At 35.8% G+C, this 20,866-nt stretch overlaps 1 protein-coding gene across 1 annotated transcript in view; it reads right to left on the reverse strand.

Moving 5' to 3' along the window:
- Nucleotides 1–20,866, reverse strand: part of DMD (dystrophin) — a 2,407,712-nt gene that overhangs the window by 567,604 nt on the left and 1,819,242 nt on the right. The window contains 1 exon segment of the mRNA XM_080651877.1: nucleotides 17,683–17,872. Within this exon segment, the coding sequence (XP_080508003.1) occupies nucleotides 17,683–17,872 (190 nt within the window).

Consider the following 20,866-nt stretch of genomic DNA (forward strand, 5'->3'; position numbering starts at 1 on the left):
GAACCACCTGCAAGCTCTTTAAATAAGCAGATTCCTGGCCCATCTCTAGAGAGCCACCTTCTGACACTGCATTTTTAATAAATTCCCAAGTAAAAATGGTGCAGGTTTTATGTGAACTCTGAGAAACATTTCTTTCATCTAGCTGTGAAATGAGGAGAGAGAAAGAGAGAGACAGAGATAGATATAGAGATTAGATAGATAGATAGATAGATAGATGATAGAGAGAGAGAGAGAGAGAGAGAGAGAGAGAGAGAGAGAGAGAGAGAGAGACTAAGAGAATGATAGGAAAGATGTATTAAACTTAGTAAAACAAAGACCTCCTTCCTTAAGGCTACCTTCTGCCCAGATTAGTCAGTAGAGCTATGTAAATAAGGTTATTAACAGGCATACTCTAAAAATTAAATGGTACACACTAGAATAGATGAGACATGATGGCATTAAAATACCTTGGGCAAACAGGAAAGTAAAAATGTAAGCATGTCGCCCGACCTGTGTAGTTTAGTGGTTGAGCCCCAACCTATGAACCAGGAGGTCATGGTTCAATTCCTCAGTTGTGGGCTGGATCCCCAGTGTGGGGCATGCAGGAGGCAGCCGGTCAATGATTCTCTCTCATCATTGATGTTTCTTTTTTTAAATAATTCTTTATTATTGGAAGTATTACATATGTCCCCCTTTTTCCCCTCTGCATCTCCCTCCCTCTCTGAAATCATTAACAAAAATTTTTTAAAAAATGTAAGCATCTCTATTGCTATTTGAGAGATACTTTATTGGACTTAAGATTTATTTTTATTTATCTAGTTACTGTCATGAGTATTTTATAGATTTTAAGAAAGAAGGAGAGTAATTTATATTCTGTTGTAGAGAAAAGCTTAAAATTTGTAAAATATCCATATACTGGTATATATCCCATTTTTCACTTGGGCCCAAGACCAGATAATGCTTCTAAGAGAAGGAGGTGTTGACCAAGACATGAAGCACGAATAGGAGTTAGTCAGGTAGACAAGGAGAGAAAGGGTATTCCTGGCAAAGAGAGCCTCTTCTCTTGACCGGGATAATACCTACTTGCTGTTTAATATTCAGAACAATTTTTTTTTTACAAGAAGCTTTCTGTGGCAGTTTTACAACAGACTTTCTGTGGTAGCTTTACAACACGACCCACAAACTTTTTGACACTTCCATGGAAAGGTGAAGTTTGTGTCCAATCTCATTGAATCTGGGCTCTCTGATTGCTTGACCAATAGAATATGACAGAAGCAAAGCTATGCTAGTTTCCGGCCCAGGTCTTAAAAAGCTGGCAGCTTCAACTTTTTGTCCCTGGGGATGATTGTTCTTGAGACCCAGAAATTATGCTGTGAAATAGCCCCAAATACCCTCTGAAGAGGCTCATGTGAAGAGAAACGGACACCTATTTTCCAGGCATATGAGTAAACCACTTGAAAGGGATCTTCCAGCAGCCAGTGGACCTGCCCCAGCTGATATCATGAAGAGTTAGAGACAAGAAACTCCAATAAACCAGAATAACTACCCTGATCTACCCTATAAGGTATGTAGGAGTTGTCCCCTCAAATAGGAGACCAAAGGACTCTATACTCAACTTATCTCCTTGGATGGATCTCCCTGTCCTCTGCTCACAAGTCCCACCATTATCAGTTTCTCTTTGGGGCCATGTACTGTTCTCATCAACCTTTGGATCCTCTTTACTGTTCTGTGGCATATCCCACTTCTCAATGGCTGTCCTTAAAAGTAACATTCAGAAATCTGCTCAAAAATTATGTCTCTACTATGTGTATACATTGCATGAATATAAAAAAATTCTTTTAGGTTATAGATAGAAAATGAATCTAGAATTGTCTACTCAATCTAATAGTTGCATACAAATAATGACAATTGTTTCCTACTCCAAAACAGAAAATGTCAACAATTTCTCATAGCAGGTAAAAAATGCTATCTATACTCATTTCAGTTTTTAAAACTGCAATGTACAACAGTTTTCCAACCATTTGTGAAACCAATGTGAAAACTAAAAATAGGATTTATAGAGTAAATCATTGGGAGGAATGCCTAGTCAAGCAGTTCATAAATATCCAGGTTTCTTTCTATTTGGGGCCATAGCCTTGAATTGAATCCAATATTGAATTGTTGTATTGAGAGCAAAGGACTGAAGTGAAATATGGTTGGCTCCTGAGAGCAGGTGAATGCTCTCTGCTTTATGCAGAGAGTAAGTTTTTCTGTAACTCCCAAGGAATGATATATTTTAAAAGCTGTTGGAGGTGAATAGAAATTAGAGAGGAAAAACTGAAATTTTTAAAGAATTAAAAAATAACATTTATTATGACTCAGATTATTGTAAGTTATAATAATAATATTGAAAAGTCAAATTACTAATAGACCTCTCAAGGACAACCACAATACAGGAGCAAACAAAAGTAATTTCTTGCTTTTTCACTATCAGGAAACAGACATTCTTCAATCTAGAATAATATGATCTCCAGTGAGGAATGATTTATTTCTCTTGCATTCATGATACTCTCTTTCATAACCAGGTGTAATGGCTTCTTTTATCTCTACAGGGAATGGTTGATTTATGCAAAGACCTTTGTTCAATAACCTTTCTTCAAAGATTGATGCTGTTAAAAATGAAAAAAGTGAACTTTTTAACATTGCATTTTAATATAATTTAGAAAACCATGTAAACTGCAAATGGACTTCATGTGGAATGAAAATCACATGCTGATAACTTAAATTATTTTGAATACTATTAATCTCTGACCAATACCTGAAATGTTTTATTACCAGAATTATGAAAGACACAAGAAAGACATTAATGAAGTTCATTTTAAAAATAATTTGTAAATACAAAACTGAAGATTCTTTTATTTCATTCCCCCAATTTGCACTTTCAGAATTTTCCAAAAGTAAGGGGGGGCATTACTACCCACTACATAATAGAATATCTATTTTTTGTCTAAAAAGTATCATTTCAAAGAGTTATAACCCTCAAAAAAAACCTTCAAGTTTAAACAAAGGGAGGAGGAGAAAGTGGTATGCATTTCTTTGACCTTCTCTGTAGTTAAACTTTTCCTGACTTTTTCTATTCATGAGTGGAGAAGAAGGCCAAAAATTATATGTTGTTCAGGTTCTGGTAGAGATCAAAGAAAGTTAAAGAATAATCTCAGCCTCTTTCACTGTCTTCAGTACTAATGCTTCAAACATGCATTCAAAACAACTTTATTAATTTATTAACATATCTATAAGCCATTGATATGGCTTCCAGTGTTGGTCAGACTGGGAAAAATAAACTACTTTTACTGAAGTGTGTTTCAGGGAATCTCAATGTCTGGTGTCTGATTGAAAGAGATGTGCAGCAAGTCAATATATTTTCTCGAAGGTGATTATGAAAGACAAAATATTTCTTTTCAATTTTCAGTGAGGCGTTTTTATTTTCAAGAATGGAGGTACTAAAGTTTTTTTTGTATCTGAAGACTTTAAAGAGATTACAAACATGAGTCATTATAGACATGTAATAACTAAAATCTATTGAAGATTATTCCTCTTTTCTTGATTAGAAAAGACAAAATGTAAAAAATAGAGCTAACAGACCCAGAGACAGGGAAGCATCAATGAGACTGTCAAACCTCAGAGGGAAGGTAGGGGAGGGTGGGGGTAAGGGGGAGAGATCAACCAAAGGACTTGTATGCATGCATATAAGCCTAACCAATGGACACAGACAACAGGGGGGTGAGAGCATGAGTGGGGGTGGGTTTGGGATGGGAATGGGGGTGAGGACAAATATGTGATACCTTAATCAATAAAGAAATTAATAAAAATAAATAAATAAATAAATAAATAAAATAGAGCTCTACTTCAAGAAAGAAAAATTCTCAAATAAACAATCTAACTATACAATTAAAGTACTAGAAAAAGAACAATTCCCAAAGTTAATAGAATAAATAAAATAATAAAGATCACAGAAGAAATAGAGTCTAAACGAACAATCCAAAAATTGATGAAACCAAGGGCTGGTTCTTTGAAAAGATAAACACGATTGACAAACCTTTAATCAGATTCATCAAGAAAGAAAGAGAGAGGATCCAAATAAATAAAATCAGAAATGAAAGAGAAGTAACACCTAACACTACAGAAATACAAAAGATTGTAAGAAAATATTATAAACAACTATTTGCCAACAAATTGTTCAATCTGAACAAAATGGATAAATTTATTGAAACATACAATCTTCCAAAACTGAATCAGTAAGAACCAGAAAATCTGAATAGATGAATTACAACTAATGAAATTGAAGTGGTAAAAACAAAACAAAACAAAACAAAAAAACCACACAAAACTCCCAGCAAATAAAAGTCCAGGGCCACATGGCTTCATAGGAAAAATTTAACAAACATTCAAAGAAGAACTAACACCTATCCTTCTCAAACTATACCAAAAAGTTCAAGAGGAGGAAAAACTCCCAAGCTCATTTTATGAGGCCAGCATTATCCTAATTCCAAAATCAGAAAAAGACTCTACGAAAAAAGAAAATTACATACCAATATCCCTGATGAACACAGATAATAAAATCTTCAAGAAATATTAGCAAACTGGATACAGCAATACAATAAAATGATCATACACCATGATCAAGTGGGATTAATTCTGGGGGTGCAAGGTTGGTACAACATCTGCAAATCAATAAATGTGATACACAACATAAACAAAATGAAGGGTATAAATCACGTGATCATATCAATAGATGCAGGAAAAGCATCTGATAAAATCCAACACTCTTTTTTGATAAAAACTCTAAGCAATCTGAGAATAGAGGGAACATACCTCAATGTAATAAAGGTCATACATGACAAACCCACAGCCAACAGTATACTCAAAGGGGAAAAACTAAAAGCACTTCCCTTAAGATTAGGGACAAGACAGAGATGTGCACTTTCACCACTCTTATTCAACATAGTACTGAAAGTCCTAGCCACAGTAATCAGAGAAGAAGAAATAAAAGGCATCCAAATGGAAAGGAAGAAATAAAACTGTCATTATTTGCAGATGGCATGATACTCTATATAGATAACCCTAAAAATTTCAACACAAAACTACTAGTACTGATATGTAGCAGGATATAACATAAACATCCAGAATTCAGTTGCATTTGTATACATCAATAATCAATAACGAACTATAAGAAAGGGAAAATAAGAAAAATAATCCCATTTAAAATTGAATCAACAAATAAAATATTTAGTAATAAATTTAACCAAAAATGTAAAGTAACACCTTAATCAATAAGAAAATTTAAAAAAATATAAAATACATGTACTCGGAAAATTATGACATATAAGAAAGAAACTGAAGAAGATACAAACAACTGAAAGCATATACTGTGTTCATGGATTGGACAAATTAACATCATTAAAATGCCCTTACTATACAAAGCAACTATAGATTCAATGCAATTCCTATCAAGATACCAATGGCATATTTCTCAGAACCAGAAAAAATATTTCAAAAATTTATATGGAACCACAAAAAACCCTTATTCAGGCAATGTTGAGAAAGAATAAAGTTGGAGGTACCCCACTCCCCGATATCAAAGGCCATAATAATCAAAACAGCATGGTCTCACATAAAAACAAGTTTATAGATCAATAAACAGAATAGAGATCTCAGAAATAAACCCACACCTTTAAGTTCAATTAATATTTGACAAAAGGGGAAAGAACATAAAATAGGGTAAAGACAGTCTATTTAATAAATGGTGTTGGGAAATTGGACAGATATGTGCAAAAAATGAGACTAGACCACCTTATACCATATACAAGAATAAACTCAAAATGGATTAAAGACTTAAATGTAAGGATGTATCTCCTTGGCAAGGGAAACAAAAGAAAAAATAAACAAATGGGACTACATTAAATTGAAAATTATTTGCACTGCAAAGGAAATCATCAACAAAATGAAAAGACAACCCACTGAATGGAAGAACCTATTCATCAACGATGCATCTGAAAAGGGGTTAATATCCAAAATTTATAAAGAATGTATACAACTTAAGAAAAACCAAAACAATCCAATAAAAAATGGGCAAAAGATCTGAATAGACACTTCTCCAAAAAGGACATACGGATGGCCAATAGATATATAAAAAGATGCTCAACAGTCACTAATCATCAGAGAAATGCAAATTAAAATCACAATGAGATATCACCTCACACCTGTCAGAATGGCTACCATCAACAAATCAACAAATGAGAAGTGTTGGTGAGGAGGTGGTGGAAAGGGAACTCTTGTGCACTGTTGGTGGGAATGCAGATTGGTGCAGCCACTGTGGAAAACAGTATGGACTTACTTCAAAAAATTAAAAATGGAACTGCCTTATGACCCAGTGATTCCTCTTCTGGTAATCTATCTGAGGAAACCCAAAATACTGATTTGAAAGAATATATGCAGTTCTATGGTCATTGCAGCATTATTTACAATATCCAAGATTTGGAAGTAGTCCAAGTGTCCATCAGTAGATGAATGGGTAAAAACAGCTATATAGTACATTTGCACAATAAAACACTAATTGTCTATAAAAAGAGCAAATATTACCTTTGCCACAATATGGATGGACTTGGCAAGTATTATGCTAAGCAAAATAAGCCATTCAGAGAATGACAAGTATCATGATTTCATTTATATGTGGAATCTAAGGAACAAAATAAACTAACAAAATAGAAACAAGCTTATAGATATAGAGAACAGACTGACAACTGCTAGAGGGGAGATGGTGGGGCAGGGGTGCTGGGTAAAAAAAGGTGAAAGGACTAATCAAGGGGGAAAAAAAACATCCACAGCTCATAAACATAGACAACAGTATGGTGATTACCAGAGGGAAAGGGAGGTGAGGGGAGGTAGATGGAGGGTAAAGTGGGGATAAATGTTGATGGAAGGAGACTTGACTTGAGGTGATGCACACAAAATACAACATACAGATGAATTATTATAGAATTGTACACTTGAAACCTATATGATTTTATTAACCAATGTCACCCCAGTAAATTTAAAAAAATCTTTAAATCTGAGTTCTAATAACATGATAGCCAACGTCTTGGGAATATTTTTATTAATCCATGCATTTCTTATTCAAATCAAATGAGAATTGTGCCATTAAAGAGTCTATAGTGAAATAAACAATACAAAAGCATCTATCTATCTATCTATCATCTATCTATCTATCTATCTATCTATCTATCTATCTATCTATCTATCATCTTTCATCTATTCATCCATACACACACACACACACACACACACACACCTGATAATAATAACACTAGCTATGTTTACTGATTGCTTACTATGTGTGAAATAATGTTTTATGCACTTTACATATATAATTTGAATGACCCTTACAACAACCTGATGAAGTAGATGCTATTATTACCCCTGATTTATAGCTGTGCATACTGAGAGCAATTAAGCAATGTGTCCATGGTCAGTAAGTATCAGAATCACAATGTAAACCTAAGCAGTCAGGCTTCAACTCCCACACTATTAAATATTATTCTCTCCAGCCTCTCTGATGCAATACAGAAAGCACTAAACATAATTTAAAACGCAGGTAATTACCTATGGGAATTGAGAGAGAGACAATATGTGTTCCAGCTTGGGTGCTCAGGGAATAAGAAAGGATTTGAATATGGCTTTCCTTGAAAATTACGTAGTATCTGGGTAAACTGAGATGTGGAAAAGGTATCCCAAGAAAAGGAACAAGGACATAAAAAGATAAAAATTATGTTAGTTCATTTATTTTTGTTTTATATCCCCCATATGATTGAAATCATATGGTTCTTGCCCTTTTCTGGCTAATTTCACTTAACATGATACTATCGAGATCCATCTACTAGTATACTGTCACAATGGCACAAACAACAAAACACGGACAAAAGTATGGTGGTAACCAGAGGTGAAGGGGTGGCAGAAGTTGAATAGGGTAAAGGGGTCAAATATATGGTGATAGAAGCAGACTAGACTTTGGGTGGTTGGCATACAATGGAATATATAGATTATTATAAACCTGTACACTTAAAATTTATATAATGTTATAACAATTCTTACCCCAATAAATGTAATTTAAAAAAGACAAAACAGTAAGCTGGCTAGCTGTGCATTTTAGTAGGAGTTGAAGGTGCAAGAGGAGGAAAAATAAGAAATAAGATTGGACATTGAGATAGAGGACCAATCCTGGAGGGCCAGGTGAAATAGTTTGTAGAATATTCTGAAGGCTTTGAGAAGTCATAAAAGGTGTTTGAACAGAGGAGTCCTATATTCTTTCACTCATTTGACAAATATTTATTGAGCACCTATCATGTGCTCGGCACTGTCTTGAAATGGGAATATATGTGAATAAATAGATGAAATCTCTGCCCTCATGGAATATATAATGGAGTCATAATCTAAGCTATGCTTTAGGAAGCGTAATTTGAAATGACAATCTGCAAGTTGGATTGGAGCAATACAGTTGGCAGAAAGGAGTGGAGGAAAGTAATACGAACATGAGTTAGAAGACTGTTAAGGGGATTGGGCAGAAAAGCATGAGTACAAAGGATGAGAAACATAAAATCCATAGATCTTAAAAATGAACTAGAAAGCAAGGCAAGTGATAAGGAGATGTAGAAATGACTATTTGGTTTGAAATCTCTGACTAAAAAGACAGTGGTGTGATGAATGGCAGGATAAGAGATAAAGACTTTGTATAAAAGATATGGCCTATTTGGATCATAATGAATTTATGATGTCTGTGAGACATTTGAGTAAGATATGCCCCACATACAGTAAGAAATGTGGGATTGATACTGGAAAAAATATTTTTTAAAATCTCTAAATCATTGGATTAAAGGTGATGGACAAAAGTCTGCTTCTAGTCTAATACCTAGCTGATAACTGACACTTAGTAACTATTGATTAACTATTGAATGAAGAGAATGAGACTAATGAAGACAGAAAAGAGAGCTCAGAATAGGTCCTCACATTTAAAAAAAAAAAAAAAGAATGAGTAGTTAGAGAGGTCAGAGAAAATTAGTAGACTACAATACCCCAGCCAGTAAAAAGGTGATAAATTTTCCAGAAGACTTGGGTGGGCAACAACAACAACAACAAATTATAAGGCATTTGCATTTGTAAATCATGGTAATTTCATAGAGAAGTATTTTAGTTGAGAGGTAAATGTAGAACGTAGACTGAAAAATGTAAAGGAAAGATGGATGTTCTATTTATTAACAAATTCTTATTAGATGAATGATTTGAAAGTTGCTTTGGGTTATTTTGGGTCTTTTCCTGGAAGACTGAGTCCTTTAGAGTAATGGATAGTATACTGGGATTAGTCGAAGGTCAAAAGGTCCAACAGGTTTATATATTGACTCCTCTATACAGTTGTGTGACCTTAGGAGAAGTGACCCAATCTCTTAAAGCTTCAGTTTTTTTTTTCATCTGTAGAAAGTATATGAGAATATGTTTGTATATTTTCAGAAAACAACTCCAAGACCATGTGGATTCCTGCAACAGAGAGGAATTGACAGGTCTGCTCCAACCACGAAGACAAGAGGAGAAACAGTCCAGAGATGGAAGATGCTGACGACACCTTGCCACGCTCGCAGTCAGCAGCTGTGCGATGCAGCAGGTTGCCTAGGACCAAACCAGAGAGGGTCGGACCTGCTTTGCCACCATGTGCCCACCATCCAGATATCATTGCTGACATGTACACTTAAGGAACTGTTTGACACTGAAATGGGGACTCAGGACTGTTGGACATTGAAATTGGGACTCAAACATTTTTTGTTATTATATGTTTATTTCTAGTCTGCAGAGGCAAGATTTTTTTAAAGGAAAGAAATGGGGGGAAAATAGATACAGAGGCAAAGAAGCATTGAACAGACTGTCAGACTACAGTGGGAAGGCAGGGGAGGTTGGGGGGCGGCTATAAGAGATCAACCGAAGGACTTGTATGCATGCATATAAGCATAACCAATGGATAAAAGACACTGGGGGGGGGGGCAGATAAAGGCATGTATTGGGGGGTAGGGGAGGCCGGGGGGAGGTCAATGGGGAAAAAAAAGGAGACATATGTACTATTTGTAATACTTCAAACAATTAAAAAAAAGCAAGTATAGGATGATACAGTATCATGCAAGCAAAATACTTAGTTCACTGTCAAGCACATAGTAATCTCTTAAGTGAGCTATTATTATTACCTAGCCAAATAATAGGATAAATGTGTGGTGTTATTAATTCCATAAAACTAAGCAATTATTTAATAGGTTTTTCTTTTGAATCATTTCCCTCCTCATCTGGAGTGATAAAACTCAAATTAGTTGATTTTCAAGGAAGTAATAATAGCTAGATTACTTAACCTTTCTAATTTCACCCTTCTCAACTGCAAATGCTAATAATCATACTAATACCAGAGGTTTTCAGTGAGAATCAAATTAGAGAATGAAAGTAAAAATGCTTTGTCAATTACAAAAAAAATGAAAAATTTAGATATTATCCTCATTTTTTATTTTTTTAAAGATATTTTTATTGATTTCAGAGAGGAAGGGAGGAGAGAGAGATAGAAACATCAAGGACAAGAGAGAACCATTGATCGACTGCCTCCTGCATGCCCCACACTGGGGATTGAGCCAGCAACCCAGGCAGGTGCCCTGACTGGGAATTGAACCTTGACCTCCTAGTTCATAGGTCGAAGCTCAAGTACCAACACACCATCGTGGGTCATTATTAATTAATGTAACTGATCTATTGATTTTAAAGAGTACAATGTTAGGTTTATATTTTCAGTTTGACTTTTGTCTAATGGAAATTCAGAACATTAATAATACAGATCTTTCATTTGAAGACAGCTTTTTAAAGTGTTTTTATATTTATCTTTATATATAAACTAGAGGCCCGGTGCACAAATTTGTGCACCAGTGGGGTCCCTCGTCCTGGCCTGCGGGAATCGGTCTGAAACTGGCTCTCTGACATCCCCTGAGGGGTCCTGGATTGCAAGAGGGCACAGACCAGGCCGAGAGATCCCACTGGTGCACGATCGGGGCCAGGGAGGGACTCAGGAGGTTGGCCAGCTGGGGAGGGACCGTGGGAGGATTCCAGGGTGTGTCTGGCCCATCTTGCACAGTCCCAATCGGCCGGACCCCAGCAGCAAGCTAACCTACTGGTCAGAGTGTCTGCCCCCTTGTGGTCAGTGCACATGATAGCGATTGGTCAATCGGTCGACAGTCTTCCTCCTGGTGGTCAGTGCATGTCATAGTGAGTGGTTGAGCAGCCTTAGCATATCATTAGCATGTTATGCTTTGATTGGTTGAATGGACGACTGGACAACCAGACACTTAGCATATTAGGCTTTTATTATATAGGAAGCCTAAGCAATCATTACTACCAGATGACTGGATGACTGGCCAGTAGCTATGACGTGCACTGACCACCAGGGAGCAGACGCTCAATGAAGGAGCTGCCCCCTGGTAGTCAGTGTGCTCCCACAGCTAACCTCCCACAGCTGGCCAATCTCCCATGGTCCCTGCCCCCCATGGCCGGCTGGCCCCCATTGGCCTAATTGATCAGGACTGAGTGAGATGGCCCTGATAAGCCCTGATTGCCGGCCAGGCGGAGGGACCCCACCTGTGCACAAATTCGTGCACTGGGCCTCTAATTATAAGATTCTCACAAAGCTCTGTAAGGAATAAAATACAATTGTTATTAGAGGTGATCAAATTTACTTTTCAGCGTGCACAGTGTCTTTTTAACTATGTATCTTTCTTTTGGTTTGTACTGTATATATAAAGTTACAGGATCCAATAATTGATTACAAAGTTATTCAACTTATTGCTTCCGTGCATCATTACAGATAATAGCTAACTCTAATGGCAATATCCAGAAAGGTAGGTTCTAAAGTTTGTAATACACTCAATTAAGATGTTTATATATGAAAGAGATCATGGTAACATGTTTCAGAATGTTATAACCCTTATAATCAAATGACTAAACTCATTGCATTAAATTGAAGTGATTGTTTTCTTGATCATTGGATAAAAACGAATGGATTCTTATGCTCTGTATTTAGGATTATTTACTATAGGAGATACAGCACCAGTCTTTTTTAATTTTTTTATTGTTTAAAGTATTACATATATTAGTACATATATCTCCTTTTTTCCCCCATTGACCTTCCCCCAGCCTCCCCTAACCCCTGTCGCATGCCCTCATTCCACCCTCCCCAGTGTCTTGTGTCCATTGGTGTGCTTATATGCATGCATACGAGTCCTTTGGTTGATCTATTTCCCTCCCTCCCCAACACTCCCCAGCCTTCCCGCTGTAATTTGACAGTCTGTTATCCAGTCTTGAATATTTGCTCTCACTGACTCTTTTCTAAACTTTTAATTATTTTCACTATTTCTTTTCTATTCTCTCTGTGATCTATGGGAATTTCAGGGTCTAAACCTGGAACATAATAAAGTATGGACTGCAGTAAGATGACAAGCATGTGTTTCTTCAACCTATGATCTGTATAATACTGTGAATGTGTATGGACTTTTTACAGTAGCTATGTGAGAATAAAAAGGAAAATAGAATTTCCATGTGTATATAATAGAAGAAAGTAGCTGTTCTTATGGAAAGTGTTTTTCAAGATCTTGGATACATTACCCAAATACTTTTACTTTTTCCATGGTATGAGTTTTGCACCAAAACTTTGCTAATGGTAAAGCTTTTTTCCTCATTGACTTTTATTTTCTAAACTTTTAAATGTTTTCACTATTTATTTTTTTACAATTTTTAAAATTGTTTTCAGAGAGGAAGGGAAAGGGAGATAGAAACAGTGATCAGAGAGAATCATTGATCGGTTGCCTCCTGCACACCCCTACTGGGGATCGAGCCTGCAACCCAGGCATATGCCCTTGACTATAATCACACCCAGGACCTTTCAGTCCACAGGCCAACACTCTATCCACTGAGCAAAACTGGCTAGGGTGTGTTCTTCTTTCTTCCCTTAATTTTATCCAGTGGGCCAAGATTTTTGTAAGAAATACTGAAGAAGCTACTTCCTCAATTTCAAGAATGTATTAGAAATCTAAGATATCTTAATCAATTTGCAGATGTACTCTGATATACAATTCAAAGTGTATCAAACTTGTATATCTGGATATTCTTTGTTTCCTCAAAGAGAATTTTTATAATGAAAAAGAGGGTTGGGAGGAGACATGGGTAAAACAAATGAAATCAGAATGGGGAATGAGTTGGGAGGCAGGGCCAGCGCCATAAACCAGATCACAAATGAAGGAATCTCAAATATTAATTGCTCCATAGTAGTATCTCTCGTTGAGAAAAAGGTCCTAATTATGCCACTGTAAAGTGTATATATATATTTCAGAGAGGAATGGAGAAGGAGAGAGAGATAGTAACATCAATGATGAGAGAGAATCATTCATTCATCGGTTGCCTCCTGCACACCCACCACTGGGAAGACTGAGCCCACAATGCGGGCATGTGCCCAGACCAAGAAGCGAATTGTGACCTCCTGATTCACAGATCAACACTCAACCACTGAGCCACTCTGGCTGGACCTAATTATGACACTTTTATGACCATCTCTCCCACCACATACCACAGCCACATACCTTCTTTACAAGTTGGGTATTATATTTATCTCTTAGGGGTGCTTAGAAAACTAGTTATGATTGATGAAACTCTTGTGAAATATTAGCAAAGATGCAGAGTCTTCTCATTTTCAGTTAGTTACCTATGGTTTTATGTTAGAACTTGGAACCATGACCATCTTTATCAATTCTCTGTGGCCCAAAACAAGAAATGTTTTAGACACTGGAAGAACCTGATTCAATTATGAATATAGTTCTTCATTTTAAGGATAAATTTTCAATTAAAAAAACTCAAAATATGTCTCAGGGCTCTATATGCTTGGTATTCTATAAAAATATATTGGCTTTAAAATTCCAGTTTAAAAATAACAATATACTTATAAGAAAATTATCATTATCCAAAAGTACAAGGACAACTATTATGTCCTTACTTTTAGTAAACAAAGTAAATAATATTTTTCTAATATAAGAAAGAAATTTTAAAGACTTTCAGAGTATAATGAATCAGGTTAATTCCATTAAGGTCACATGCTTCATAATACATGTATGCTTATAGAGCCCATGGATTATAATTTTTGCTGGGAGAATTAAATATTCTATGAAGTAGATGACAAACAATAGTGAGAATCAGGTAGTCTAGCAAGAGCTGGAGTTTCCATATATAGAACGACTAATTGACAGTATCAGAGAAAAACATATTTTGTGAAGGTTTTCCCTCCTCTGTCTCCATTCAGTAGCATTCATATAAAGTAAAAACATCACTGCTTTGGAGTGAACAGATATATTTGATCCACTGGGAAAGCTGTTGTTCTGGCTAGGCATTTGGAATTTTCTTTTTTTAATATGTAAGAACTATTCTTACTATATAGTAGTCCCCTGTTATCCATGAGGATATGTTCTAAGGCCGCAGTAGATCCCTGAAACTGTGGATATACCAAAGTCTATATACACCATGTTTTTTCATATACATATACACATATGATAAAGTTTAATTTATGAATTAGGCACAGTAATAGATTAACAACAATAACTAATAATAAAATAGAACAATTATTATAATATACTCTAATGAAAGTATGTGAATGTAGTCTAAAAATATCTTATCATACTGTACTCATCTTTTCACTCAAAGGAAGCACTTTATGGCTTCTCTTTGGCATATCAGAATTGCCAGCATCATCACTCTTGTGCTTTGAAGTCATTATTAAATAAAAAGGGTAACTTGAACACAAGCACTGTGATACTGTGACAGTCTATCTGACACCTAGATGGCTACTAAGTGACTAATGCGTACGGAGCATCTACAGCATGGAGATGCTGGAAAAAGGAATGATTCATATTCTTGGGGCGGGGTGGTTGGAGTGAAATTTAATCATGCTTCTCAGAATGGCATACAATTTAAAAATTATGATTTTTTTATTTCTGAAAATTTACATTCATTATTTTTGGACTATGGCTGAGCACAGCTAACTGAAACTGGATAAAGGGGGACTACTGTACAGCAGGAACCAGACAATGAATATAATACTACCAGCTTCTTTTTTAAAAACTGGTTTCAGAGAGGAAGGGAGAAGGAGAGAAAGAGAAACAATGATGAGAGAGAATCATTGATTGACTGTCTCCTGCAATGCCCCACACTGGGGATTGAGCCCACAACCTGGACACATGTCCTGACTGGGAATCGAACCTTGACCTCCTGGTTCATAGGTCGACACTCAACCACTGAGCCACACTGGCTAGGTGCTATCAGCTTCTTGAAATGAAGTGAAAAGGCAAATGTTTGAACATTTTTTCTTTCCACATATTATATAAAATTCCTTTTGTTCAAGATTTAAAAATCATCTTCAGAGGGAAAGAGCAAATACTTCCACTTAGCTGAAATGACTGAAATTGCTTGTAATCTCCTATGATATGTGGCTTTACTTACTTTCAAAATTGGCACTTCCATTTGTTGCTTGTAAACTCCAGTATCTTGATTCAATTCTCTCAGTTGACATGTACCATTAACAATAATCAAGAGTTTCAGTATTTTAGAGTTTTTACCTTAATACCTCTAAATATTTCATCAAAAGACCATTATTGAGCCATCTAACTGACATCAGAGCTGGCTATAAAAGTCATTCCTATTCATAAAATGTAGTTTCAACCTCAGGCAACTGGTATTAATAGAAAACACAGTATTAACTAAGAGGGAATGAGAAAATTTTCTGTTTTAAAATAATGTTGAAATCTTAGTCCTACTATAGTAAGGGGAAACAGTATGTTTAAGATTTTTAGGGACTCTGAGATGGTTTTTAAGAATAAATACATTTTTATGAGTAATATAGCATAAGTGAAGAAAGTTTCCTCAACATAATTTCCAACTGTATTTAAAACAGAGATCAGAAATCTAAACTCAAAATGTACTTTATTCTCCATTCTTCCAATATAGGTAGGAAACATGGCAACTTTTTTCTTTAATGATACAGAATCTTACAGTTTCTCAAGATGAGGAGTTACAAATGAATTTTCATTGTATAGTAATGCAGATATAAATATAAAATGTATAGGTGATAGATGGATGTATCTTCGCACACAACCAGACTTAAACTCTAATTTAAGGGCTATTATTCCTGTTATAAAATTATTTTGAGTCACCAGAATATTTTTATTTTTAAAGTAACCTGCTAGAAATTCCACTTAAAGTTTTACTTGTTATTATAGCTAATGAAAATATGTGAATTTGTATAGTATTTATTAAAATTCTAGGGTGGCTTTATGGGCATTTACAAGGAGGAATTTTTATTTATGAAATGCTGTAAGTAAAATAAGTTACAGCATCACATTTTCTAACCATTTATTTAAGAGTGATCAAAAAAGTCTAACTTTGCATTGCTTTTATATTCTCAAGCCATGGGAGATATCCGCAAAGATAAAGTCAGATATTGTTCTAAACAAACTGCCTTCAAATGATCAAACTGATTCAACACACACTGTGGAGGGGCAAGTAGGGTCTGAGGAGAATGATAAAGCAAGAATGAAGACTTCAAGAAGTGATAAATTGCCACTGCCATCCACTCTATGCACCAGAGGAGCAAAGTAGATCAAATATCAACTCAAAACAGAAAAAAAGGAACAACAAAAAGGGGAAGGAGAAAAACGTTTGCTTATTATGATTTGATTTTGAAATTATTTTTCAACCTAGGGTATATGATCTTTTTTTTCATGATTTAAAAATATGAAACAAAGAGGCAAATGAAGTTAGTCCAAAAAATTGATCATATTATTTTAACACTCCAAATCGTATTTGTGATAATAGTGAAGTTTGTACATCAAGCCAGAAAACTCAACTATACATAACAAAACTCCATCATAGTTCAGGAAAATCATATAAGGTACTGAGAATAAACTTGAGCTGCGAAATATGATTCTCACCAAGACTTCATTAAACACAACTACCCTCTGCTTCTGCTTTCACAGTTTATGATATGAAATGTTATGGCAATTTTTTGTTTCTAGGAAAAACAATTGTCTGAAAATTGTATTATCATTAACTATGACAAATTTAGCCATCTCATTTTTTATTTTCACAGATCATGTTAGGAAGAGAGCTACAAAATGCCAGATTAGCATTTCAAAATGTATTTGAAAGTAATGAAGGGAAACTGATTAAGTTAGCAATGCTAAATAAAATAGACAATTCATACAGATGCTTTCCCTGTAAGATATTAAATAAACACTCAAAGTGGCAACTTTTTCAATTTAATAAACCAACCCCTAATTTCTTTCTCTGAGGAAAGTTTCTCCCTGATCAAAGCTCTGGTTTTATGTGCAAGTTTTTTGTGTTGTTTTTTTCTGGTTGAAAACATGTACTATTTAGAAGATCAGGTTGTTAAATGAAATAGTAAATGACTCTCCCTTCTCCCTCTGCCTCTCTCCTTCTTGCCCAAATGCTTAAATATATCAGGCCATGTAAATATTTTGTCTCCGCTTATCAATTACAAGGACAAATGCTGAGAATGGTTCAATTGGATTCACAAGAATGCTAAAGTAGAAATGCTTGACTTACTTGCCATTGTTTCATCAGCTCTCTTACTCCCTTGGAATCTTCTAGGAGCTTTTCTTTATGGGTGGCATCCTGTAGGACGTTGGCAGTGGTTTCAGCTTCTGTAAGCCAGGCAAGAAACTTCTCCAGGTCCAGGGGGAACTGTTGCAGTAATCTATAAGTTTCTTCCAAAGCAGCCTCTCGCTCGTTCACTCTGCAAAGGAACAAATATTCAGATGCAATTCTCAAATATCTGAATGGTGCACCCAGAGAACCCCATAAAAAGAGCAAGGCTAAAGGGACTAAACTGTATATATAAACTGGGTGAGTTGTTGCTAAAGCTCCTCTTAAAAGCAACAACTAGACTAGTGTATATATACACACACACATTTGTATATACACACATATATATATACATGTGTGTGTGTATACATACTGTCCGTTGCACGAAATTCATGCAGTGGGGTTGGGGGGAGTCCCTCAGCCCGGCCTCCACCCTCTCACAGTCCAGGAGCCCTCAGGGAACGTCGTTAGCGCTGTCGTGGAGGCAGAAGAGGTTCTCGCCACTGCTGCTGTGCTTGTCTGCTGTGAGCCCGGCTTCTGGCTGAGTGATGCTCCCCCTGTGGGAGCACACTGACCATCAGGGGGCAGGTCCTGCATTGAGCGTCTGCCCCCTGGTGGTCAGTGCATGTCATAGCGACTGGTCGTTACACTGGTCAATTTGCATATTAGCCTTTTATTATAGAGGATATTGGATTTTGAAAGTTCATATATGAACTCTCAAAAATGTTCTTTAACTTTCTAGGTTTTACTAATCAATTTTGAGAGTTTATTTTATTTTTTTGAAAGTGTATGTTAATATGCTATAAAAGTTTAAGCTAATCATTATATGTAAAACCTTAAAATCCCTACACCATGCTTATCTTTGATGTCACCTGAGGCAGAAAACAGGATTGTATAGGCCAGGAGGAAAGTCAAGATTTTGTAAAACTAGAATAGAAAGTTGAATGCTGGATGAAAAAAGAGAATGGGATTGGAGGGAAAAGGAAAACAAAAGACTAACAAGTAGAAAAATAACATCTTTCATAGAAAGCTCTAGGCAGAATATTATTTTGTGTAACACTCGCTATGGTGTTCTAATAGTTTTACCTATTGTGTTGGCTTTATATTTCATTACCTGCTTGTCATATAACTGAGAATATTTTCCAAAAAAAAAATTATGTGTACTGGAAAAGTTAGAGCCGAAAAACAGACAGATCTGAGTTTAAATCCCAATATCCCCTGCCAACTGTGTGATAGGGAAGGTTACTTAACCTCTCTGATTTCTTAGTTTCTCATCTGCAGTACATATGGCTGTGATGAGAATGAAAATATAATGTCTGTAAAGCCTCACAAATTATCTAGTTACACATTATAGTTATTTAAAAATGTTAGTTTCCTCTGCCCACATCCCATCTTCTCACTTCCTCTAGTCTTTTAGAGGGAATAAACCACATTCCTTGACCAAAAAAAAAAAAAAATCTAAAAAAGAATTATTCACATTTCCTGAAAATATATATAGTGGAAGTATTGTGGGTACACACACACATACCCTCAGCAAACATCTACATAATAATAGCTTGGGAGGTAAAATTGCCTTAGGCGGTAACAATCCCAACTAAAAAGATTCAGGTAAATTTTGTCTGCAATGAGGGAATTAGTATTCTATTTCAATGCTGTATTTGCCTTTGATTACCACACAAACACTTTCTGGGATTAAACATAAACTGAAAATGGATTTTAAAAAATTGAACACTTGAATATGATACACACTGCTTGTTAAGATGTGATTGTCAATAATTATGCAAAATTGCAATTTATTTCAGCAACAACTTTATCATGGGATGTGCAAACCAGGCAATAAACAACTCCTGCCAAGCTAGCGGCAGCAAAGTCCCCGGAAGAGCTGTTTATTCATCATGGGTGAAGTTTTTGCTGAGCATACAGTCTTCTACAGTGTCATTTCGGCACTCACACTGGAGAAAAATCTTCTGTCTGCATTAACTGGTGGAGGGTAGAATAGGTTTATGAGGATGTAGCTATTGGAAAAAAGGAAGCATTGCACTAAGCTATTTATCAACTCCTAAATAAACTTTAATACTGCACAGCTGAAAGGTAGCTTAGTGTGCTGGTTAGCGAAATCAGTTAAACCTCGTGTAGTTCCAGGGCTTCCCTGGACTTCTGGGTCCTTGCTTCTCTAGTTTTCAGGCACACTGTCAATGTAGGAAGAAAGATCCAAATTGTTGTTTATTTATCTTTTAATTTAGTATGATTTAAAAATTCAGAACCATTGCTACAGCGACAAGATTCTTCATGTTACAACTGTACAGGTTGCAGCACATGTAACTGCTGATGTTGGAGTGTTTCTGGCTACAAAGGCAGCAATTTCATCCAGTTCAAGCTAATATTTCTAGGTTGGCTTATGCATTAGAAATCACTAAGACTTACTCCATATCTAGCCCAAAATTTGGGATAGAAATAAGTTGTCACATTCCAGAAAACAAATACAGGGTTACATATTGACATATTTTCGAACATACTCTAATTTCACACAAAATAAAAAGACAGTATGAAAGTCTTGTGGCAGAGTGAAGCTTAGAGAATTAGACACCGTGCATTTTTTATCAGCTTCATCTTCACGATGAGCTGCACTCGATGCATCATACCTCTTCTGTTCTTAAACTTGAAATACCACTTACCCTCTGCTTCCAGAGAAAGTAACCAGTAAATAACTTTGAGTTCTTTGTAAAACATAATGCACATAAATCAGATGAAAGGGTTCTACTGAGACAATGAGATTTCCAGCCAAATCCTACCGGTGAGTTTGCTGCTTTGTAAATTAGGCCTTTAGGGAAGAACAGTAACTCTTTCAGGACAGTAAGGCATCATTTTCCTAAACAATACCCCTATGGTCTGAAATACTGACAACATCAGGCTGAATATTTTCCAATTTGGGAAACACGTTTAAAAATTCAGTGGCATCAACAGCAGAAAATTTCTTCAAATGAGCCCCTTACAGGCCTCTTCCATCAGAGGTGAGTTTGTTGTTTCCTGCTTGTGTGGGGATTTTAAGGCTCTATCCTTTCTCCTGAGGTCAGTTCGTGTACACTGAATTCCTAAATTTTCATTGTGCTAAGTCTAGACTAGAAATGAGTCAAGGGTACACGTA

The sequence above is a fragment of the Plecotus auritus genome, assembly GCF_963455305.1.
Source record: "Plecotus auritus genome assembly, chromosome: X".
In the NCBI taxonomy this organism is placed as follows: Eukaryota; Metazoa; Chordata; class Mammalia; order Chiroptera; family Vespertilionidae; genus Plecotus; species Plecotus auritus.